At 41.1% G+C, this 25,257-nt stretch overlaps 1 protein-coding gene and 2 pseudogenes across 4 annotated transcripts in view; 1 reads left to right on the forward strand and 2 right to left on the reverse strand.

Moving 5' to 3' along the window:
* Positions 1-857: 857 nt before the first annotated feature.
* The window catches only part of ENPP1 (ectonucleotide pyrophosphatase/phosphodiesterase 1), a 97,292-nt gene continuing 72,892 nt past the window's right edge, over positions 858-25,257 (forward strand). For all 4 annotated transcript variants that reach the window (XM_065543410.2, XM_005551849.5, XM_074037060.1 and 1 more), the window contains exon 1: positions 858-1,115. In XM_065543410.2, coding sequence (XP_065399482.1) covers positions 876-1,115 — 240 coding nt within the window. In that variant the 5' untranslated portion in view covers positions 858-875. The remainder of the gene's footprint in view (positions 1,116-25,257) is intronic.
* On the reverse strand, positions 12,676-13,058 carry LOC102119969 (selenoprotein K-like; annotated as a pseudogene).
* Positions 18,882-21,363, reverse strand: LOC102133394 (volume-regulated anion channel subunit LRRC8B-like; annotated as a pseudogene).

Here is a 25,257-nt window from a genome sequence, read left to right on the forward strand (position 1 = left end):
TTCCAGAATCAAAGGTAAAACAAAACCCACCAAGAATCAGCTTACTGTTAGCGTCCTAGTTGAAAAATAAGGCTTATCAAAGTATTTCAGATTGCATTAACACTTTTGATATTGCTAGGTATCAGAGTCAACCTCAGGAGAGGGCAACACCAACTCCTGAAACCTTCAATGCAGAAAGTGTAGAAAAATAAGCAAATATACATAAAAACAAAACTCCAGAAACCACATACAACCGTGGAAAACGAAATATCCCTTACACGTGTGTACAGTATATATTAAACCCAAGTATTTTAAGTGGACGATTTCTCTCTCATAGTACCGTAGGTAGTGGGGGACAGGACTCAGAGGGGGAGAAACAGAATGTCGCCTTCCTCCATGGTGCATTTGCATTTCCAGCCAGAAACTCACATGTCGACCCCAAGACTCCACACTCTCCCGCCTTTGAGAAGCGGGACCGGTATCGGCGGCTGCATCCTTCTCCTCCTCCCCGCTCTATTTTGGGGCCCCATGATCTCATGCCCTCTGCAGACCACACGCTGCAATTCCAGTCCAGCCCGCGCCGTGAGGCCACGCAGGGCGATTCCTGCAAGTGTCGGGAGGGTGGCCGGGGCGCGGGGAGGGGACGGCTTGGGGGAAAGTTCAAGACACGCCCACGTAAGGGACCCAAAATAACCGACACGCAGAGTGCCCGAAATCAGACAGGAAGCCAAATAATCCGGGGCGTTGAGTCGCTTTACCCTGACTGCGAGAACCTGGTGCAGGGCGGGTAGTCAAGTATCTGACCGCGAGGGGCGGGCGCGGCGGGGCGGGGCGGCGCGGCGCGGGGCCTATTAAAGGCGCGGCCGGGCGGCGGGGCCGGAGCGCCCGGGGCCACGATGGAGCGCGACGGCTGCGCGGGGGGCGGGAGCCGCGGCGGCGAGGGCGGGCGCGCTCCCCGGGAGGGCCCGGCGGGGAACAGCCGCGATCGGGGCCGCAGCCACGCCGCCGAGGCGCCCGGGGACCCGCAGGCGGCCGCGTCCTTGCTGGCCCCCATGGACGTGGGGGAGGAGCCGCTGGAGAAGGCGGCGCGCGCCCGCACTGCCAAGGACCCCAACACCTATAAAGTACTCTCGCTGGTAGGTCCGCGGCCAGGCCCCGGCGCCCGGGAGGGCTGGGAGGACGGGGAGGGCGGCGCCCAGCTCCTGCACTCGCAGCGCAGTCAGCACCGGGCCCCGGAGAGAGGCGTGACCCGGGAGTGCTTCTTCGCCCGCGCGCTCTCCTCCGCAGCCTTTACAAGTGCCCTACACCGCCGCCTCTGCCCGGTACCCTGGCAGGGCAGGATGGTTCACTCTCACTTGAATTACGGATGCCTGTGAAAGCAGGCTGTTCAAAATCGTCATCCGTAGCAATACTCGACCCCCTGCCCCAGGAGAGTACGAGTTTTTAGAGGAGAAAAATGACAAACGCGAACGTTGTTGGTCTTAAGAAGGTGCATCAATGTGTTGCTTCTTTTGGGGGTCTCTGGGTGCAGTATACATGACTTCACTTGGGTTAACTGATTCCAGCTGAAGAGTTCGCAGAGCTCTTTAAGTTTTATTAGGAACTTTAGGGAACACTTTTTCCCTTTGGCTCCGTTTTGGAATTTCCTTGCAGCTGCTCAGAAATTCCATGGATATTCACATTTATATGACTGTGAAGAAACCTTTATGATTCTTTGCCCACTCTTCTAACCATAGGCTACACGGTTTGTGTTGCTAACAAAAGCTACCTATTACTCCTCTGCTATTTTGCTATGACAGTTGCAGGACCCACAGTCAACTTTATGAAATGTGGGGGTTGGTTTTTATTCTGAATTCATGGTGGGAAGTGCTGATTGAGAGAAGGCCTGGATTCCTGGTTGTTATTAATTGCTGAGGCCTTGCGTAACTGTCCCCAAACCTCAATTTCTTCTGTGTGAAAATGGGACAACATCAGCTGCCTTGTGCATTGCATGGGATTATTGTGAAAATCAAGCTGAAGTATGTAGGGAAGTAAATTGTGAAGATCAAGCTGAAGTATGTAGGGAAGTAAATTGAAAACCACAAGGAAATAGAATCATTTTTATTGTATTATATGGAAATCACAGATTTCTATGTATACTGCACCCTAAAATATATCCCTTTACATATGATTGAACAATGCTTTATAGAAAAATTTCTAATTTTTGAAGTCTCCTTTCATTTTGTATGCATTTCCATTTTCACCGTATTTGGGATATCATGGAGATGCTATAATACTTTGAGGAATCAATCAATCTTCCTAGACTTAAGAGATGGTGTCATATACTTAGTACTTAAAAAGAAGCCTAAGGTTCAAAGAATAAGTATCCCAAGCCACATGATGTTTGCATCTGAAGATAAAATTTTGCATCTTGTAACACTGTTTGAGTCTATAATAACACTATATTGATGATAACTTAGTCTCTTGAGTCACCTTTTTAAAATTTTGTTAATGGAAGACCTTAGCTTTTACAACCTGATCACTTAAATTGTTTAGTATCAATATCTTAGGGTGTTTCACACACGACGAGGTAGTCAGTAATCGTATATGGAATCTGTGTGTAACTCTAGTGTAAAACCATTTCTACGTGCCTACCAATCTTTACAGGTTTTCCAATTGCAAAATTCAGTTTTTAAATTTTTCTTGCTCATTTACTTATCCATCCACAACAGATATCAGCAAAGGTCTACTTTTGGAGCAAGTTGTCCAGTCTTTGAGACCTGCAGTCAGCTGGTCAAACAGCATTCTGTGTGATGATGCTACTCTCAGCATTTGACATGGAAGTGTCCTAGGACTTACTTCCACAAGTAGGACTATTATGGACCTTTTTTTTTTTTATCACATTAATTGGGGTCTTTTGCATCTATTGAATTGGAAAGAATTCTTACTTCGTATCTTTTGATGGAACACTCTGAGACATTAACATGCGAATGTTACCAAATACACCTGGTTTGTGATTCGTACCTGTTATCTTGGCACTTTGGGAGGCTGAGGCGGTTCCACTGCTTGAGCCCAGGAGTTTGAGACCAGCTGGGCAACATGATGAAACCCCGTCTCTACAAAAGATACAAACATTAGCTGGGTACGGTAGCATGCGTCTATAGTCCCAGCTACTTGGGAGGCTGACGTGGGAGATTCAGCTGAACCAGGGAAAATTAAGGCTTCAGTGAGCCGTGATTGTGCCACCGCACTCCAGCTTGGGGGACACGGTGAGACCCTTTATTGTTGAAATTGCTATTTAGCGACTGAACGTAAAGTGCAAACTCGTATTCTTCTTTCCCTTCCCTACTTCAATACCTTTTTTCCCCAACCCCCTCTCTCCCCAGAACTTCCCCAAACAATGGGCTTCTGAAGGGAAAAGGCCCCCAAAACAACCTGACAATTGTCAAAGAGCTCTGGGACATGTCTTCTAGAGAGGAGCTGCAATTACAGAATTCCTTTTTTTCAGACTAAACCTCAGCACACTTTTCATAAAGCTGCAGAAATGGACTGAACTAATTGCACCCTGGGGTTGGGATTGGGAGAGGCCCACCACTGTGACCCTCAGCTACACTGTTTTAATTTAGCAGGATAAATAGAAAAGTTGCCTTGCCTTGCAGAGGCAACTATGTTGCAGTGGCAATGTAATTTTTACATGATTCTGCAGTTTTCTCAGATAAACGAAAATGATGTAGATGTGTGAGAGTGGATGAAGAAGTAAGGATGCTGTCCTTCCCTGGCTTCTCCCCAGTGTGGTGTTTGATCTTAGGAGAGGGCTACCAAGCTCTGCTTTAGAGGCTTTTGGCCCTGGGCCCTGGAATGCTTATCTAGGTAATGCCTAGGTACTGAGCCAAACTGAGGAAAACAGCAAGAGGGAAAAACAAGTATTATTCTCTACATGCGTCAGTAGGTATGTTAAATATTAGATGCCTTTCCTTGCTTGTAAATGAAGTTTTGAACTGAAGTGTAGACTTCCACCGAGATGTATTGACTTGGAGATGTATTTAAATATCCCTTTTGTTTCTTGGCGTGGTTTTACAGGGTCATGTAATTCTCAACTGCATTGCAATACGTTTCTCCAGGTAGCTCCTCAAAAACATTTTTTTTGTGTCTTTGTGACCTTCTGCTATGCTTATGAATACATATATCTGTGTATCTGTGTATGTGTAAAGGGCTTGTGTATGGTGGTGGTCACTGAAGACTACTTTCATGTTTCAGTAAAAGAGTTCTTCTTCCTCTTCCTCCTCCTCCTCCTCCTCCTCCTCCTCCTCCTCCTCCTCCTCCTCCTCCTCCTCTTCTTCTTCTTCTTCTTCTTCTTCTTCTTCTTCTTCTTCCTCCTCTTCCTCTTCCTCTTCCTCTTCCTCTCCTTCTTCTTCTCCTTCTCCTTCTTCTTCTCCTCTTTTCTTCTTCTTCTTCTTCTTTTTTAAATAAAAGTAGAGAGTCTGGCCCAAGTTTGAGGACTGCAACCCAGGAGCGTAGATTCAAGTTGCCCTGAGTATATGCTCCTATTAGCAGCAGTTACAGATGGTTTTTTAAAGGAAAAGAGAAGAGGCAGTTCCAAGTTGTTTATCAAGCATTTATGTTACAATAACAAGCTGTTGGTTGGCTATACATTGTTCTTTGTATCACAGATTCCAGGAACACTAGACAGTGGGTGAAGCAGCTGTCAGGAATAAAATGCTTTTAAATAATTGCCCCTGGGAATGGCTGCAGTGAGATGTGACAGAAGTCCCATGCTTGTGTCCCTCTGGGCCTGATACATTTTGCATAGTTCACATATCTCCGATGGCTCTGAGCAATTTTTCTTTCTCATTTCCTCCTTTTAATAAAAATCTTTCTCTTCTGAAAATACTGATCGGCATTTTGGATGTAAGTTTGTCCCACATGGCCAGGAAGGCTCATTTCCGGATAATCTTGTCCCATGTCAGAGGGAATGGGATGGGCAGAAGTATATAACTTAAGAACTTAGTGAGGCTCCAAGGCTAAATTGGTTGGCAACAATTCAGGGATTGGATTGAACAATAAGGGGACAGAGCAGTGGGGTCTCAGGCCATTCACTTACACTGGAGTTGAGGTGTGTTGGGTCATTTCTAAGCATCTAGCTATTGTGATAAGTTTTTTGTTATAGAATTTTGTGGTAGACTTTAGACATCTTGAAATACAAAGCATAATCAATTTAAGAATCAAAAAGATGACACAAATAAGGACAATTATCAACAAAACAACTTGAAATACAAATATGAAAAGTGTTTCTATTCCCGAAGGTAACCAAATGAATATTTTAATCCACTTCTTGTCGGGGTCTAAAGAACAAAGTGTTGAAGATCTCCACTGAGAAAGATGTCCACTTAGGAAGGGCAGCCTGATATTGGCCCTTCTAACATGGCTGGAGGGAGTCCTTTATTTGATGGCATTTTCCATTAAACAAAATCTCCAGGTTGGAGACCATGATCTTTGATGTTTTTCTCTCCTGAGAGCTTGCTGTTAAAAGAATCCTTAATTAATTTAGAATTTTCAGTGAGAAACTTATAAGGCCTTGGCAATAATGAAGAGTTATCACCTTGTTAATGGAAAAACCAAACTCTGTAAAATATTTTAAAGAGGTTTATCCTGAGCCAAGATGAGTGACTGTGGCTCAGGGAAACATTTTCTCGAGGAGTCCTGAGAACGTGCACCAGAGGCAGTTGGATTACTGTTTGTTTTTATATATTTTGGGGAGGCAGGAGTTACTGGCAGAGACATAAATCAGTACATGAAAGGTATACATTGATTCCATATGAAAAGGTGGGATGTCTTAGAGCAAGGGCTTACAGATTATTTATTCAGCGTGTTCAGAGATACTTTTTTTTTTTTTTTTTTTTTGAGACAGAGTCGTGCTCTGTTGCCCACGCTGGAGTGCAATAGCATGATCTCAGCCCACTGCAACCTCCCCCTCCTGGGTTCAAGTGATTCTCCTGTCTCAGCCTCCCAAGTAGCTGGGATTACATGCACACACTGCCACTCCTGGCTAATTTTTTGTATTTTAGTAGAGACAGGGTTTCACTGTGTTGCCTAGGCTGGTCTTGAACTCCTGAGCTCAGGCAATCCACCCCTGTCAGCCTCCCAAAGTGCTGTTATTATAGGTGTGAGCCACCATGCCTGGTAATTCAGAGATTCTTTAATTTTCAGTTGATTAAAGGAGTAAGACTCTGTCTGAAACTTGGTATCAACAGAAAGGGATGTTATGGCCATGTGTGGTGGCTCAAGCCTGTAATCCCAGCACTTTGGGAGGCTGAGGCAGGCGGGATCATTTGAGGTCAGGTGTTCAAGACCAGAATGACCAACATGGTGAAACCCCATCTCTACTAAAAATACAAAAAACTAGCAGGGCATCGTATTACGTGCCTGTAGTCCCAACCACTTGGGAAGCTGAGGCAGGAGAATCGCTTGAGCCCGGGAGGCTGAGGTTGCAGTGAGCAGAGATTGCACCATTGCACTCCAGCCCAGGTGACAGAGAGCAAGACTGTGTCTCAAAAAAAAAAAAAAAAAAAAAGTTATGTAAGTTAAGCATGCTATGTAGCAAGATTGATCGTTTGCAGACATGACTTAACCCTCTCCTGGCATAGCCTTAAGGTCTTTTTTATAACTTGATGTCTTATTGCCACAGAGAACTGTTTTTGCAGTCTTATTTCTATTGTAACATTAATGCTGGTCAATTGTTGCATCTAATCTCCAAAAGGGAGGGAGTATAATGAGCTGTGTTTGACCTCTTTTCCTATTTTGACTGAGAACTCAGTTTTTGAGGTTTCTCTGGGGTCTCCTTGGCCAAGAGTGGGTCCACTCAGTTGGTCAAGGGCTTTGGATTTTATTTTTAGTTTACAACTTTTCAGGAGAGCTGGTTCATAGGCTCCTTCATCCAGGTGCATGGATCTTTCCATTCTTATTTCAAAAGGAGAAAGCTGATGTTTTCCAAGCAGGGTAGAATGTAAGTTAAGCAAATGGAAGAGCCTTAGGCCAGGGAAGGTTAAAGCTTTCTGTAAGCTTTGCCAATTAACTTTTCATTATTCCATTTATTTATTCTTCCACTCTGGAAGACTGAGTGTGGTTTGCACAATGGAAATGCCGATCCATCCAATCTCAATCAGCTTCAACCACACAAGATAAGATTTCTGGCGGAGCATAGTGGCTAATGCCTGAAATCCCAGAACTTTGGGAGGCTGGTGTGGGAGGATTGCTTGAGCTCAAGAGTTCACAACCAACCTGGGCAACATAGTGAGACCTCATCTCCACCACATGTGGTAGGACTTCAAGAATGGAGAATGCAGTGAGTTCATGCTGGTACCAAGCACTGATTTTAGAGAAAAACACCAGGGGGTGGTGGGAAGTCACTGTGAATCCTGCTGACCTAAAGAAAAAAAAAAAAACACCAGGGCTAAAGTAATATAATTAAAGAGTTTTATTTGGGCCAAGTTTGAGGAATGCAACCCAGGAGCATAGATTCAAGTTGCCCTGAGTGTGTGCTGTGAAAGAGTTCTTTCTAAGAGGCAGAAGCTGGCATTATTTGAGATTTGGGTGTAAAAATTAAAATTCAGTTAGCTTCCTTTTCCTTCCCTTATAATCTATTATCTGAACTCTAGAATACAGAAGGAAGAATGTTCAAGCTAAGTCTCTGCTCTTAATCAGACTTGGAGTTGACATTGTTCCTTTGGTTTATAAAATTTGTCTGTCCAGCCATAGTTGAACATTTTATTTCAAAATTACCAGAGCATCTTAAGAGGCTAGAAAAGTGTCCACAGTGTCCTTTATGGTATTTGTTTCACATGTTCTAATAAAATACATAAAGGATTCCTAGGAACCCAAGACTGTTGTGTTTACTATTAGGCAGAAGATAGTACCTGACACTCAGTGTCAGCTTTTAATTGCTTGAATGAATGTACTGCATTTTTAGTTAGACTGAGCCCCACTTTGACTTGGAAACGAGGAAGGTGGGAAGACTGAATACACAAGCAGGGACCCATAGGGTCTGTGATGGTCAGGAATCCAAATAGAGATGACACTTGGATATAAATTCCGGGGTAAGATTAAAACTGGGATATAATTTTATTTGGGTATAGGGAAATGGAGGAGGTAGTGAAGGAACAGAAGTACCCAACTAAGGTGAGGGTGCCTAAGAAGAAGGCAGACAGGGCCTCTGATAACTTGGATTCAGAATCAGAAATCTAGTCAGTGAACCTTCTCTCAGGTACAAACAGTCCAAGTGTGGCAGTGGGCATGTATGAAGGAGAGCCTCCTTCACTTACACCAAGGCCTCTTTGGTTTTGGTAACTTTGTTGCCACATCCTGAATTCGGTCTTTGTGATTCTTGTAGACGGCACGGCTCTTCTTCAGCATTGCTTTCTGTCCCTTCTTTTCTTCTGCCTTGAATCTTGTTCTGGTATTTTTTTCTCACCATTTATAGCTCAGCTGTTTCCACTTCATGTTGTCTCTTTCTCAGGGATACGCAGCTACTGTTTCAAAAACACTTTGCTAATTTCTCTTCTGTTTCACTTGTTGAGTTAACTTTGGACACTCAGTTTTGTCATGTCCTGTCCCTATCATATCCTAATCATGACTCTGAAGAAAATCCCTGGTGGACACATTGAGAGACCTTATGTGTTCTGTATAATGAAAAACTGGGGGCCATTAACCTTTCTAGAACATTTACAGAAACTTTTATCTGTAAGCTTTTTTTTTTTTTTTTTTTTTTTGAGACGGAGTCTCACTCTGTTTCGCAGGCTGAAGTGCAGTGGCGTGAACTTGGCTCACTGGAACCTCTGTCCGGCTCCCGGGTTCAAGCAATTCTCCTGCCTCAGCCTTCTGAGTAGCTGGGATTACAGTCGCGAACCACCACACTTGGCTAATTTTTTTTTTTTTTTTTTGTATTTTTAGTAGAGACAGTGTTTCACCATGTTGGCCAGGCTGGTCTCGAACTCCTGACCTCAAGTGATCTGCCCACCCTGGCCTCCCAAAGTGCTGGGATTACAGGCGTGAGCCACTGCACCGGCTCTATCAGCTTTTCATCTTCATCCAGCTGACTCTTTTTATCTTAAGTAGCAATATTAAAGGTAAATGAAAATAGTTTCATATTCAATTTTGCTCTCAAGCTTGATGAATACCACTGTAAAATATTTGTGTGATAGTTAAGATACAGCAAATGTATTTCATCTATATTGTGGCCTTTTTGTACAAGCCAGAGAACTTTATCATGATTTATAACTTCTTATTTTTTCTTGCTATGGGGAGAGGCATTTTAAGTTCCAGACAACTTAGGAACAAATAAGCGTTTGGAATACAACTTGTAATTAGAGATCTGCTTTTGGTTAAAATAAGCATGCCTCCATCAACCATAAAATATCCCCCAAACAAGAAAAAATAAACAAGAAACCTTTTAGCAAATGAGCTCAGAGCCGAACATAGATTACTCTTCTAAGCATAAATCTTGTGGAACAAAACCTGATACTCAGAATTCTGACCCAACTCGAAAATCCCTTGTCATCAGATAAAAACTAAGTTACACATTTACCAAGGAAAGACAGTGTAGTAACACATTTAAAGTTTTTCAAAAGAGTGACCAGAATGTTCAGTCAAATATTAACGAGAAGACTATTTTCTGAGTATTCTAGTTATCTGAGATTTAGTTATAACAATTAAGATAATATCTGTAGTGTCTTTGAAAAATTATTTTTACCTTTTCTTTTAGTTTTTAGAAGAGTTGGTAGAAATGTAGGTGGTAGAAGTTTAGATGGTTATAATCATTTTTGTAGCACTTGGCAGTTTTAAAAAGCATTTCCCATATATTTTTGATTGATCCTCAATACTCAACAACTGTGAAATAGGAAAGTATGATGACAGTCAATTCTGCTTTACAGATAAGGAAGCTGAGACTAAGTCAGGGAGTCAGTCAGGTTTCCATGCAAACAGTATTGTGCATAAAAACCACCTGGGAAGTGTTAAAGACAGAGATTCCTAGGCTCCAACCTCAGTGATTATGATTTATTAGATTTGGAATGGACCCAAAGAATCCTTACTTTTTAACAAGCACTTCAAGTTATTCAGATGTAGGTGGTTCAATTACTCTACTTCTAGCAACAATGGGCTAAATTTATAGGCAAAAGCCACACCATTAGTAAGTAATAGACTATGATGGTAACCGGAAGGACTTTTATCTACAGATTTTTATCATGGACTAATAGCTAAATGTTATATCCTATTCATCAAGCTTGGCCTGCTGTTGGGTTTCCAACTCTCCTTTGCCTGCTTCAGTATAGCAATATGTAATTAGAACCTAAGAAATTTCTGGTGTGGTGATGCTAAAGATTGCCTCTATATTGAGATATACATGTGTCTTTGGTAGTTCAGTGACTACATTTTCCTGGGTGGAAGCCAAAATTAGTGCACTTTATTAGTATGAAGTTAACAATCAGCTGTTTCTGTGAGCTTCCAAAGTAGATATACTTTTGGGAAATTATGCTTTTCTTCTTAGAGTTTCCTTCTTGGCTTATTTTTAAGTGTAGTAGAATAGAAAAATAGAGAGCTTTGATAGAAAGTGATTTTGGGCTGTGTGAGGTGGCTCATGCCTCTAAAGGGGAGGCCGAGGCAGGAGAATCAGTTGAGGCCATAATTTAAGATCAGCCTGGGCAATATAATGAAACCCCATGTCTCGCTCTCTCTCTCTCAATCTCTCTCTGTCTCTCTTTGTCTCTCTCCACACACACACACACACACACACACACACAGTGTGTATGTACATATCTCCATATTTTATATATGTAATATGTATAAGAAAGTCATTTTGGAGGAAGTAAATTGTCACAGCGAATTGTCACAAGTGTTTCTCATTTATGGATTAACCATTTTCTCACCGTATTTCAGGACTTTGCACAGACTTAACTGGCAAACATCCTATCACAGTTGTGATTTGAGAGTCTTAAAAAAAAATCACTCTATCTTGGTTTTCAGGTGAATATTTCTGAGAAAGTAGCTTGTTCCTAATGGTGTGTTTCCCGACCCCCCTCCTGCTTAGAAAAGTTTTTTTGACATTAGTAAGCATCTGGGGGTCTTGATGATTTTTTATGGTTAGACAGAGAGAACTGAAAAGAAACTCAGTAGATTAAGACATTATTTGCCCTTTCACTATGTTGACCTTTACACTGTGGTATTAAAGGAGTGATGGCACCTTAGTAGAAGGCATTGCAGTGGCACCAGGTGTACAAGTAGTCATGCCCTTGCAATAATAAAAAAAAAAAAGGCCATTTCACTAAAAAGAACACCTTAGATGAAGCAATAACAATGTCCTTGATGAGGCCGGGCATCAAGGACAAGTGACTTATGCCTGTAATCCCTGCACTTTGGGAGGCTGAGACAGGCAGACCACGAGGTCGGGAGATGGAGACCATCCTGGCTAACATGGTGAAACCCCGTCTCTACTAAAAATACAAAAAAACTTAGCTGGGCATGGTGGCGGGCACCTGTAGTCCCACCTACTTGGGAGGCTGAGGCAGGAGAATGGCATGAACCCGGAAGGCGGAGGTTGCAGTGAGCCGGGATTGCGCCACTGCACTCCAGCCTGGGCGACAGAGCAAGACTCATCTCAAAAAAATAAATGTCCTTGATGAAGCAGATTTAATAATCTCAAACCTAGATTGCCTGTCTTTTTGATATTCTATGTGACACAATTGGAAGTATGCATGTAGCATATCTGCTGCATACTGAAGTACTGTTTTCTAGAGGAAAAGCAGCTGTGCAGTTGTTTAAGTTGCAAGCTGAACTAATTTTTTTTTCAAAGAACACCATTTTTATTTGAAAGAACTGACAAGCTTTTTATTTAGACTTAATCATTTGACATATTTTCTCAAAAATGAGTGATGTTAGCTTGTCCCTTCAAGGAAAACCTATGAAGCTATCAGTTGTCTATGATAAAATCTGAGCTTCCAAGCAAAAATTTGAATTTTGAAAAACTTGTATTTGCCATTTGAGTGTCACAGCTTACTGATCCTTATACAAAATTGATGAAGATAGCGAGGAATGTGTGGTTTTTTTTCATGTTGTTTAATGACATGCGTTAACATTTGGAAGAATGATAAAACTTAGTGAACCAATATTTTCCAAAGGACAAGTGGATGATGTTACAAAATTATGGCATTGGTATAATTTCCATTCAAAGTGCAAGATACACTAATGGATTTTAATGTAACAGTATGAAAAGTTCAGTAATACCTTTTCTATTTTTATGCCATAATTTACTTTTTAAATAAGACAAATATAAGATAAAATTAATTCAAGAGCACAGATATATGCATACTATCGAAATAAATACAATGTGATTTATAAATGAGAACAAATTACCAACAAACAGTATTTCAGAAGTTGAAAAGGTGACACTAACAGTGTTAAATACACAGCCTTTTATTTATATTCTTCAGATTCAGGTTTTTTTGTGCATTTAATATAAAGATGAGGAGTTCATTTTGCAACCTAAAAATATTTACTTATTGAAACTGTATTAATACTTTAATAAACTATATAAAAAAGATAATGAGACAGATGTGCATTTGTGGAACTGCATGTCCGTCAGCCAGTTCCCTGCAGAGGGAATTCTCAACGTTACCTCATTCATCTGTGAGGACACAGAGCAGTCCCTATTTAGATACACACATTTGTCTACTGCTCCAGCATGGCCAGCCCCCCACTTCTTGCTGGTTTTTTCCTGCTGTGAATGTGCATGTCCAGTTGTCTTCTTCGTAGAGCAGACATTTGCCTTCCTCATCCACCAGCCATTGGAGGAGGACTGGGGCCACGCAAATGATTGATTCGACCCATTCTTTGGGGAGGATTTCCCTGTGGCCCTCTTCCATCATCATATCTGGAATCAGATGAGTTTCCATAGCTTCTTTTTTTTTTTTTTCCACATCTTGCTGAAGCAGGGTTTTGAAAAGCAAAACCACAAACTCTGCTATTCCCCAGAAGAAATCTGTTATCAAAGATAATCTCCATGGAGACTGACTCCAGCTGTCCAACACTTGTCAGTTCGAGATGTAAACCATCTTGCCCCCCTTCCCTGCTTCGGAGCAACTAACCACAGTTTAAGATATTACTACTTTTAGAATTTTGGTGTGGTTTTAAGGAAGAATGTCCATAATCATCTGAAAAGGCATCTCAGGGTTGTTAGTAACTTTTAGAAGTATAATGGGATCCTGATAAGAAAAATTTTGTGAATATATTTACAAATATTTAGGAAATAGGTGTATATTCAGTAATATTTTCAGTAATATTTTTAAAAACTAGGGGATGTGAGGGCGATCTGGCTGCGACATCTATCACCTCATTGATCACCAGGGCTGATTTGGCTGATGTGGCTGGCTAGGCGGGTGTCTCCTTCCTCCCTCACTACTCCACGTGTGTCCCTCCCGAAGATGTGCACTCGGTTGAAGAAAACGACCATCTTCCATAGACAAGGACCAGTCTTTGGCCAAGGGTATATGAGTAGCTTGCACTCCCCTGCTAGAACCTCCAAACAAACTCTCAAGAACTGGGGAGAGGAGAGTGAAAATTAACCTAGTTACAATGATTGTATCTTTACATTCTTTTATAGATTTCAAAATACTTCTGCACCTCCTACCTCATTAGTCCAAACCACAGCGCTGCTGTTATCCATCCCCGTGTTAGAGATGAAAAAATCATGGCTCAGAGAAAGTTTGGAGACTTTCCAAGATCACAAAATTAATAATTCTGTTAATCTCATCTCTGTAGTTTACTGGTGAATAGTTTTGGAGTCAGACAAAGTCAGACTTAAATCCTGGTACTGTTACTAGCTGTTTGAATATAGACCAAAAAGTTTCCCAAATAGTACCACAACTGTAGCATAGAGACAAAATCATATTAGAGTGTGTTAGGGTAAGTAAATTATAATGTGTACAAAATGGTACATAATGGACCCTGAATAAGTGTTTTTTTTTTTTGTTGTTGTTGTTATTGATAAGCTTCAGTGTGACTGAGAATTTTTTATTTTTCCTTACTCAGAAGGCACTTTATATCCTTACTACCCAAAGTGTGGTCTGCAGACTGACATATCAGCATTATCCTCTTAGAATTTGTAAGAAATGCAGAATCTCGGGCCCCACCCCAGACCCACCAAACCAAGATCTGCATTTTCATAGATCCTCAGAGGTTTGTCCGCACAGTTAAGTTTGAGTATCAACACTCCATAAGGCTATGAGATAGCACAGAAGGCACCACATGTGGAATTTCCGTAGCTGGGAATTCTAATGAACCCTCGCTGTGCCACTGACTTCGTACGTGATGTTGTGATTAGAAACCTAAAACAAAATGAAAAAACTCAGTGGGCCTCCATGACCTCAACTGTAATTGCATTAGGTTGAATTGGTGCTACCGTGGTTTGCATTTGGCCCCTTCTGAGAACCTCAGTGGCACATGGATACAAGTAGCCTGATTGCTTTTGCACATATAGAACACGGCATAGTCTCCTCCCTCTGTATATGCAGTCTGCGTCTTTCAGGAATCTGCCTGTGCTCTCGTTTGTTGCTTATAATTTAATTACCTTCTTTTACTCTGCACTGGCTTGTCCTTTAATTGCTCTTTATTGCCCTTAGCTTTGCCAGTCTTCTATCTTTGCTGTTACCTGATAACATTCAGATGTTTTTCCAATTCAGCCATCCATCTATTAAAATATCATGTAGATGGTGCTTTTCATTGCACCATCAATGGAACTTTCCAATTCCAAGTTTCCACAGCAGTCCCCTCTCAACAATCGACAGTATACTTGACACAAAACCAAAACAAAGGAATCTTATACCAATGCTTTTTCAGGTGATGTAAAATGAGGTTAAATGTCCTTGACCCAGAGTTTATTCCATAATACTTTATCATCCAAACACACTAGCTTCCTATAAACTGCCACCCAGCACCATTTTGATTAGAATCTCTGGGATCCTAGGAAATGGGTGAATGAAATATTCATGTGGGAACGTGTGGTTTAGGAGCATTATGGATAGACTCTGTTGGTCTTATCTACTTTTGAATTAGTCAGGGAAATAAGCAGGAGACAACTCTACTTGGACACGATTTATTTGAATACCTTACTAATCAGCATAAAGGAGGTAAATGTGAAGAATATTGACATATATAAGTATTTATACATTTGTTATCTCTTAGAAACTTTCAAAGAAAAAGAATATTGACTATTATGGAATGATTCAAGCAAAGGTCTTCAGAGACAGGGATCATGTAAAGGGTCTAAACTTGAATCACAAGAATCATTTGCTATGTGACCTTTGAACAATTACTTTCTTTCTTTGACTTTCAGTTTCCTTAACTGTAATATGAGAGGTTGGATTAGATGGGTTCCTTCTAGTTCTAAAATATTTGTTTTGAGAACTTATAATATTTTCCCACTTGTTATAAAAATACTATCTATTGCAAAAAATTCAGAAAATATAAAAAAGTATAAAGAAGAAAATGAAAATTGCTTTTGGATTTTTTCCCCTCCAGGACTCTCTGTGTGTACGTATCACTTTTTTTTTTTTTTTTAAAAAAACAAAGATGAGATAACTTTGTGCATATTATTCTGTTGCCTTTTTTCATTTATAATCCACTATGAAAGTTTACTATTGATAGACAGCTTTCTAATGTACTTTTCATAAGTAGGATTTTGAGATTTTTATTTTAGTATCCTCAATTCAATAGGTAATCTTTGAAACTATTTCTATGCATACTTTAGACATTCTCAGTCCCCAAGAATTTTCAGCTTTTTGGTATGTGTTTATTTTCTGTTTTATTCATTCCTCAGCTCCACCTCTGTTGCTCATGTCTCTTTCTCATGGTTAGAGTATTAGGTTTTCTAAAATAATAACTTCTCTGCATTATGTTTCCGCTCAGAATTTTTCTGGGACTGCCACAGCACACAATGAGAAAATATATACTCCTAAGCTGAGACTAGTTTTTATTTCCCACACTTGGGGTAAGAGTAGACGTTAATCACTGTGGGGCTCACCATGAATAGTTGCATCCATTCATAGCAGTGCTGAAACTCTGTGACATATGTGTTCAGTCATTTATGAGTTAATATTTGTCAACCTCTTAGAGTAGACCTTGCTGGTAGTAAGTGCTATGTGTGTTCATTAAATACATACATACATATTTGTGTTTACTATTTGTCTGGCCCTATGCTAAGCACTTATCTCCTTTAATGGGTACAGTTCTGTGAGGTAGGAGGGAGCAAACCTGTTGGCTTGGGATTGTCTGTCTGGCCTAGCTGCCATACCTCAGTGGGACTCAGTATCCTGTATGTTGTATAGTATATGCATATATTATGTGCATACTTTGTATTTAGGAGTTTGTAGGGCTCAGATATGTTTCAGTCAACTGCTGCTCTGATGGCACTTTGCCAGTTTAGAGAGTCAAAAAAGGACTGAAGATGCATATCTCTGTTCAGCATTCCACACCTCTGAAGCATGCCTTCCATGACGTTCAGCTCAGCCTTGTACAGTTCTCCAAATACACTCTGTACAGATTATATCTGTCTTCTACCCCAGAGTGATTTGTTTGACCTCTCCTTTTCTCACCCAACATCAGGCACCCACCAAGACCCAACTCAATGTGTCCTCTCAAAACAAACATTCCTTAGATGCTCTTTGGCCCCATCTTCCTGTCCCAGAACCACTCAATTGCTACTGAATCCTGTTGAGGCCATAGAGCTTAGTGAGTAAGGGCCAGACCCTGGAGCCAGATTACTGGAGTGTAAATCACATCTCTGCCAATAATTGCTTTGGGTCTTTGGGCAGGTCCCTTAACTTCTCTGTGTTGTAGCTTCCTTGCCTATTAAATGGAGATAATAATAGTAGGTACCTCATAGGTTTGTTTTGAGGGTTAGATGGATTCGTATTTATAAACTAATGAGAAGAATGCCTGATAGTAGATGCTAGATCAGGGTTCAATATTGTTATTTCTGTGGCTTGTAACTTATTTAACAAATATGTAGAGTTTCTACTGTGTGGGCAGTCTGGTGCAAGAGGCTGGGGGCTAAATGGTCAAAGGGAAAGTTTACTTACTGTCTGTTTTTTGGGTTTTATCCGAGGGGACCAGATACTTATCAAAGAATTACACAAGAATATCTCAAGTTGCAGCTGAAATAATTGCAGCCCAGAAGCTGTGTACGGGTTAGAGAGGGAATAGTGAGGGGGAATTAGCCTTGTCCGGGAGGTCTGAGAAGGCATTTCTTAGGAAGTGACAGGCAAGCAGAAGAGGATTATGAGATAAGGCAGCAGCAGGGAAAAGGCCCTGGGAGAGGAGACGACATGGCCCATCCCAGAGCTTGGAGGAGGCCAGGATGGCTGGTATGCAACGCTGAGTGGAGTGTAATGGGGGTGAGGTGGGAAATGTTGCCAGAGCCATCTCCAGGCAGGATTTTTGTTGTTGTTGTTGTTGTTGTTGTTGTTGTTTTTTGAGACGGATTCTCGCTCTGTCACCCAGGCTGTAGTGCAGTGGTGCCATCTTGGCTCACTGCCACCTCTGCCTCCCAGATTCAAACGATTCTCCTGCCTCAGCCTCCCGAGTAGCTGGGATTACAGGCGCCCACCACCACGCCCAGCGAATTTTTGTATTTTTAGTAGAGACGGGGTTTCACTGTGATGGCCAGGCTGGTCTCGAACTCCTGACCTCGTGATCCACCCGCCTTGGCCTCCCAAAGTGCTGGGATTACAAGTGTGAGCCACTGCACCCAGCCGATTTTTGTTTTAAGAGCAATTGGAGGCCGGGCACAGTGACTCACGCCTGTAATCCCAGTTGGGAGGCCGAGGCAGGCGGATCACTTCAGCCAAGAGTTCAAGACCAGCCTGGGCAACATGGTGAAACCCCATGTCTACCAAAAATACAAGAATTAGCCCATCATGGTGGCACACACCTATAATCCCAGCTACTCGGGAGACTGAGGCACCAGAATTGCTTAAACCCGTGAGGTGGAGGTTGCAGTGAGCCGAGATGGTGCCACTACACTCCAGCCTGGGTGACAGAGCGAGACTATGTCTCAAAAAAAAAAGAAGCAATTGAAAGCCATTGAAAAATCACTGAAATATTTTTCTGTTTGGTTTCTTTTTACTTTTGTTCTTAATGACAAGACAAGCTCTGATTTACTTTTGGAAAAGTTATTTTATAATAGCTTTAGTGGCACAAACAAATCAACAGGAGCCTGAAAACTGTAATAGCTTTAGTAGCACTAGCAAATCAAAGGGAGCCTGAAAAAAAAAGAACACATTGTCTTTTTTTTTTTTTTTTTTTGTTAATTGACCACTTTGTAACTTTTTTTTTCCTGCCAGATTTTGAGTTCATAGATGTGTTCACTTCAAGATGATAACCACTAGCTACATGTGGCTATTTAAATTAAAATTTTATTTAATTAAAGTTTAATGAAGTAAAAAGTTTAGTTCCTCAATCACATTTGCCACATCCGTACTGCTGTGCAATGGCACACGGCTAGTCACTTTCATATTGACGATATAGATGTGTGGAACATTTTTAGCATCTTAAAATCTTATCTTGGATAGCATGTAAAAATTGTGATATTATAGTTTTTAAAAAATACCTTGATAGTTCTCCAATTAACACTGATGAAAATGTACATAGTACTTGTTCAAGAAACATTTACCAGAAGACAAATTAAAAGGGTTAACGTATCAATGTTCTTATAAATATTATTTTAAGATTCCTTATCCAAATGATTATTGAATATGATTAAGTTGATTTAAGCCTAAATATATACATGAAGAGGTGACACATTTCTAAAATTGTGTTCCCTTTCTAATTATAAACTCATGTATCAATTACTAATTTTTTTCATAATAGTCACCCATTTTTCATCTTTATTAACTTAGAAAATTTTACTTCTTGTTTAAAGCCCTGAAGCATACTTTTAAAAATGATTTTGAAACATGGGTCTCTTCATTAGGTCAACATTTGTCTAAGTACATCTATAAATATTCTGTTACAGGAAGAGGAAGAGTATTGAGCAAATTTTCTTCAACAATCAGACCGCTCTGTTTTAGGGACTGATATCCTTCTAGTTCAGGAGGAAGTGTTTCCAGGCAATTTCCAGTGAGCTCCAGATGAGTAAGGTTTGACAGCTTACCCACATGAGGGGACAAATTCATCAAGCTATTTTTCCCCAGAGGTAAACATTGCAGCTTTTTGCACTGAAACAGCCCATCTGGTAGCATCTCACTATTGCTGGTCACAGCACAGTACTGCAAATTACTCAGATACTGGATTTCTTCTGGAATGAAGGTCAAGTGGTTATAGCTTAGATTCAAATAATGTAGTTTGCTGCATAGGAAAATCTGCAAGGGCAGATTCTCAATATTAATAAGACCCCAAAAGAGCTGCTCTGGGTTAGATAATGCCCCAATTCATCCAGGAATATAAGTAATGTTATTGTGCCGTAACTTTAAGCAGGAAAGATTCTGAAGATGCTGACGGCTAATGATCTCTTCCACAGTTCTAAGGTTATTTTCCTTTAGGTCTAACTCATGCAAATTATTCAGGCTGAAAATGGAGTATGGAATGCGTTCCAGGTCACAGCTGATCAGTTCTGGACTTTTCTTATTGACCATGGTTTTGAAGTTGTTCAGCACAGCCAGTTTGCATCCATCATTGTCAAGGGACAATTTCTGCAGTGAAGGCAGGAGGTCTGCAATGACTTGTGGGATCTGGGAGAGGCTGCCCTTCAAGTAGAGGGTCCTTGGATGTTTTTCAGTCCCCAAAGCCCTCTAACTGCATAGTACTCAACTGTTCAGGGAGAACACAGCCTCCCTGTGTGGGAGAGAAAAGGTTCCCTCAGATTCTTCAGGTGAAATACCCAGCATAGGATTTTTCCCATTTCAGGATGCTTCAGGCAGAGGATTTTAAAATTCTGCTCCATAAAGCCAGTGCAGGATGGTCTACTACCAAAGATGAATGGTCCACATGAAGTTCCTTGAGGTTGATCAGCTGTGAGACGGTAGAGGGCAGCTGCACCTCCAGGATCTGCTCCAGGCTTAGCACCTCCATTTGTCTGGAAGACTGTTGAGCATGAAAAGATGCAGTTCTATCTTGTCTTGGGCATTTTCCGCAAGCTAATGTTTCAATTTCTCAACTGTCCATTTGGTATTGAGCTTGATCTGTTTCAGTTTGTTCTCACTGACCTCTGATAGGAATATGGAGAAGCATCTGGAATAAAAAGGATCATACTGATTAGCCAGATGAAGGATGAAAGGAAAGTCATTCTTGACATCAGGGATGTCACTATAGTTGCTTTTGTCTCTTAACACCTCAAAGGAATATTGCTTCAGGGAACTCCTCAGCATCCACCACAGCCTGTAGGAGGAGGTCAGACTGTAGAGTATATCCAAAATGGCGTAAAATTAAGCCAGAAGCTTCAAGATTTCTGTGAAGGAATAGACACACTGGTAGGCTTATATTCTGTAAAAGCCTGCATGTCAACTGAACAGTCAATTTAAAGAGTGACATAGGTTAAAAAATACGGAACATAAGTTATGATGAGCACGAATAAAATGACTTTGACTGTTATCTGCTTCAGATACACGCTATAAATGATGTCCTGTTCCACGCGCATGCGGAATCTTCTCACTTTTTCAAAGATGGCTGTGGCCTGTTGCCCCTCCTTCTTGTCCAGGCGACTGGAAGTTGGGCTTTCTATACCAGCTGACTCCAAACCCGGCTGCGGGTAGGACAATGACTGCTTGCTGGAATCTATGTCAGTTAAACACCCCGAGGACAAAAGCAAAATCGAACTGGGAGAGTTTCAGAGGCATCACTGACTGCTCGGCCACTGTTTCTGACAGGACGCGGGTGGTCCATGGAGAATCAAAGCACTTGTAAAGATGGCCACAAAATGCTCAAGCCTGGATCTGGTACTGGGGTAGTGAAGCCAAAAGTTGCTGCAGGCTGCAAAAAAGAGTGTGTGCAAGAGCACCAGGAAGGGGAAAAACTTTGCAAACCAATGGAGCTGTGTCTCATAACAGACAGCATTGATGTAGAAGTGCTGCTGTCAGTGGAGGTCATTCTGGATTCCCAGTGGGAGCGGAAAGTAGTGTCCCAGGATTAGAGGATGTGTTTATGCTGGCTTTCAGGATGTCCCAAGGCATGGCGCAGTGATTGTCAAATTCCACTTTGTATGAAGACAGCACAGAACCCTGCTCTGTGTCAGCTGGAGAGCTCCAGCCAGCGTGTCCACGTGATCAACATGATGTAACACCAGAAGACATCCTACTATGATTTTAAGATGTGAGAAGATGACTGGGCATCTGCTAATAAACATTTTAGCTCAGTTAGTATAATCATGACTTTCCCTTGTAGGAGGACAGAAATATAATGAAAAAATATAAAATAAATCAGAAATGCTTCAATCAGGTGGTCTACACCTTTTGAAGTTTCTTAGACATACCATCTCTGTGTTTGTCTTCATTCCTATGCATGCTGGCCAACTGAAACCCTGCAATCAGTCTCAAATTGAAAAATTTCCTGTCTTTAGCCACAGGGTCAATGGTGGACAAGGCTAATGAGTGTGGTATTGAAAACGTGGAGTTTTCAGTACCTGTGGGCCATCCAGGTAGTGAGGTCCAGTAGGCAGCTGGAAAATAAGCCGGAGCCTTTGTGTGACTCCAGCCCCGGTCCTGGGCCTGCACATTCCCTTCCATTACCAATTTTAAAATTCTGTCTTTAAGTTGTCACTGTAATTGTGATTGAGTAAATACTAGGCCTTTACAGAAATTAAGTGGTGGTTTGTGTCTCCCATTTCCTGTCCGCAGGAAGAATTACTAGAAATCCTTTGTTTAGTTGTCTTTTTGTTTGTTTCTACTGAGCCCATCTTTCAAGGATAAACACAAGGTGCCCAAATGACTATGTTCCAAAAATTATTTCAGATAAAAACAGCAAATAAATTACAGAAACTTAACTGCACATTATGTTCTTTCCACACTTTGTTTTTCGTCTCTGACCTACTATCTGCGTAGGCAAGATACTTCCCTAGGCAGGAAAAACTATGTTTTTTGGATAAGATTCGTGAGGCTTCTCCTTTCGGTCCGTCTGTTGGGTCCTCTGCCTGAAAGCAGAAAGAGCTGTTCTGCACCATTAATAAAACTGCTTTCCTCCCTTTCCTATCTTATGAGCTGAACTAAACTTTATAATTCTTTTCTAAACTAATTTAATACTACTTTTACTTAACGATATACCTTTCTTGATAGTTGCTGCAAAATAGACCAACGATTGGGGGACAATTTTTCTTTTTTTTTTTAAAACCAACTGAAGAAAGATCTAATTAAAATATGTTTTTGCATCAAAGAGATTTGAGAATTAGAAACCAAGATAACCCTCAAAATGGAGCGTTCTTTGCCTATGTTAAATTTAGTTTGGATTGTGCCTTGGGATGTGTGTCTGTCTGTCTGTCTATCCGTCCATCCATGTATTTATCTGTCTTGCTCTGATTATTTACTGTTAGTCAGAGTCCAATTAGAAAAACAAAGCTCATACTCAGTAGCTTAGTCAAAAGAATTTAATATAGGAAACAAATGCCAAAAGTGTTAGAAGAGCTAATGGTCAAACAGGGAATGGTGGGGCCCTTAGGCAACCCTGAGAAGAGTAACAGAAGGAAGCCACTACCACCTGGAGAGCAGGAAGGGCAACAGAAAAAGGTGATGAAACCAGAGCTTGGGAGCTAGGACTTTGCTGTAGCAGCTGGGACCCTGGGGAGCTGCAGCCACTGCAGGGGTCCCACCTGGAGCAGGGAGGACAAGGTAGATACATTCTGATTGCTCCCTTCCTCCCACCCTCCAATGTTCTCTTTCCTGTTGACTTACCCTGGCCTGATGCTTGGAGTCTGGGAGCCTGGGAAATGTGGTAGTCAAACTTATTTCTCTGAGCTGGCAGATCAAAAGAAAGGCAGTAACACGACTTGGGTTTTTTGGGAAACAGACTATTAGATGGAAATGAGCATGCCTGGGATTTCACTGGAGTATGTTCTTGAGATCAGCACCTGTGAAAGGCAAGACGAGGAATTAGGGTTGTACAGAGAATGAATGTGAGCTGCAGTGCTCATTGGGTGTGATGCTCATTGGAGGCTCTGCACCTGTGGAAGGCAAGGCAGGAAAGTAGGGCTGTGCAGAGGGTGAAGGTGAGCTGCAGTGCTCAGTGGATGTGATGCTTATTGGAGGCTATGTCCACTCTACGGATCTTCTTAAACTAGTCTGAGACCCTCTAGAGTGGTCCAGGAGGGAGCAAGATGCCCCAGGAAGGAGGAGAGACTTTGGGCAAAGTAGCTGTCTTTAGCTGAGACACTCCCTATAGGGGACCACTCCCAGCAGCCAGAGGAGCAGTGGTGCCTTTATCTCTGAAGGGGAGTCGAGGCACCTGACCACAGTGTCCATCACAGGCAGGGAAAGGATGTGAAAGCACTGTCTGCACATTATTGATTTAAAAGAATCATACATGGATGAAATGTATAAAGTGAAAGTTCAGTTTGCCTTTTAAACTTAATTCTGTTTATGATTTACATATTTCCATGTCCCAGCCTGTAGATCTAGCTGAATTAAAATATGTATATTTTAGAAGATTTATTGATAAGAAAATATTTTAAAAATAGCATTACATGCAAAAAGATGAAACAAAAATTGCATATAGAATCATTTCTCAGTTATATACATATATGGGTTTGAGTGTGTAAATGCATTTAAAACAATAAAAAAAAAAAAAAAAAAAATAAGGCCAGGCTGAGTGGCTCACGCCTGTAATCCCAGAATTCTGGAAAACTGAGGTGGGTGGATTGCTTGAGCTCAGGAGTTCAAGACCAGCCTTGGCAACATGATGAAACCACCGTCTCTACCAAAAATACAGAAAATTGGCTGGGCATGGTGGCATGTGCCTGTAGTCCCAGCTACTTGAGAGGCTGAGGTGGGAAGATCACCTGCGCCTGGGAGGTGGAGGTTGCAGTGAGCCAAGATCACGCCACTGCACTCCAGTCTGGGTGACAGAGTGACAGCCCATCTCTCAAAAAAAAAAAAAAAAGAAAAAGAAAAATAGATCAAAAATTTGAAAAAATGAAATAGAAATTTTTTGGTAGAATAATATGGATTCATGCCTGTCTCTCTTTTCTCTTTTCTCTTTTTCCTTTCAATAAACATATTGTTTGAAACTAGTTTTAGAGTTACAGAAAAGCTGTGAGGCTTGTGCAGAGTTCCATATACTCCATACCCAATTCCTCTGTCATTAACATCTTACATTTGTTACAGCTCATGAATCAACAGTGATACATGATTATTAACTAAAGTCCATACTTTATTCAGAATTACTTATTTTTTCCCTAATGTCTTTTTTTGTTTTTTTGTTCCAGTACCCCATCCAGGAATACCACATTACATTGAGTTGTCAGGTTTACTTAGGCTTTTCTTGGTGAAGCGCCTCAGACTTTCCTTGTTTTTGATGATCTTGACAGTTTTAAAGAGTATGAGTCATGTATTTTGTGGAATGTCCTTCAACTGGGATTTGTCTGATGTTTTTCTCATGATTATACTTGATTGATGTATTTTTGGGAAGCACATGACAGATGGTAAAATGCCATTCTTAACACATCATGTCGAGAGTATCTGCTATTAATACATCTTGTCATTGATGATGTTAACCTTGACTACCCAGCTGAGGTAGTCTTTTTCAGGTTTCTTTGCTGTAAATATACTCTTTTTTGTCCCTTTCCATACTGTACCTTTGGAAGGAAGTCACCTTAAAGGGTAGAGAGTTACATTCCACCTCCTTGATGGTGGAGTATCTGCATACATTATTTGGAATTGTTCTGAATTAGAAATTTGTTCTCCCCCTTATATTTATTTATTCAGTCTTTTTCAGTATGGAGTCATTAATGTCTATTTTATACTTTGAATTATAACCTGGTACTCTGTTTTCCATGTTTTTGCTCAACTTGTTCCAGCCATGGCCAATTGGCAGTTAATTTCTGTGACCCTTTGACGTGTGTGTGTTTGTATGTGTTTGGTACTTCCTTACTTTCTGCCCCTACAGGATGTTCCAGGCTTTTAGGTTCTCTTGACTTGTTTTTTGTTTTTTGTTTTTCTTACATAAAACTAGTGTGTATAATCAAAAGTCAATTTCTCCACCCTGAAAATTAGGAGTAGACTTACATAAACCATTGTGCCTGAACTCTGTGCATTTCCCAAAGGCGACATCACACCA

This window comes from Macaca fascicularis, chromosome 4 (genome assembly GCF_037993035.2).
Source record: "Macaca fascicularis isolate 582-1 chromosome 4, T2T-MFA8v1.1".
Classification (NCBI taxonomy): domain Eukaryota; kingdom Metazoa; phylum Chordata; class Mammalia; order Primates; family Cercopithecidae; genus Macaca; species Macaca fascicularis.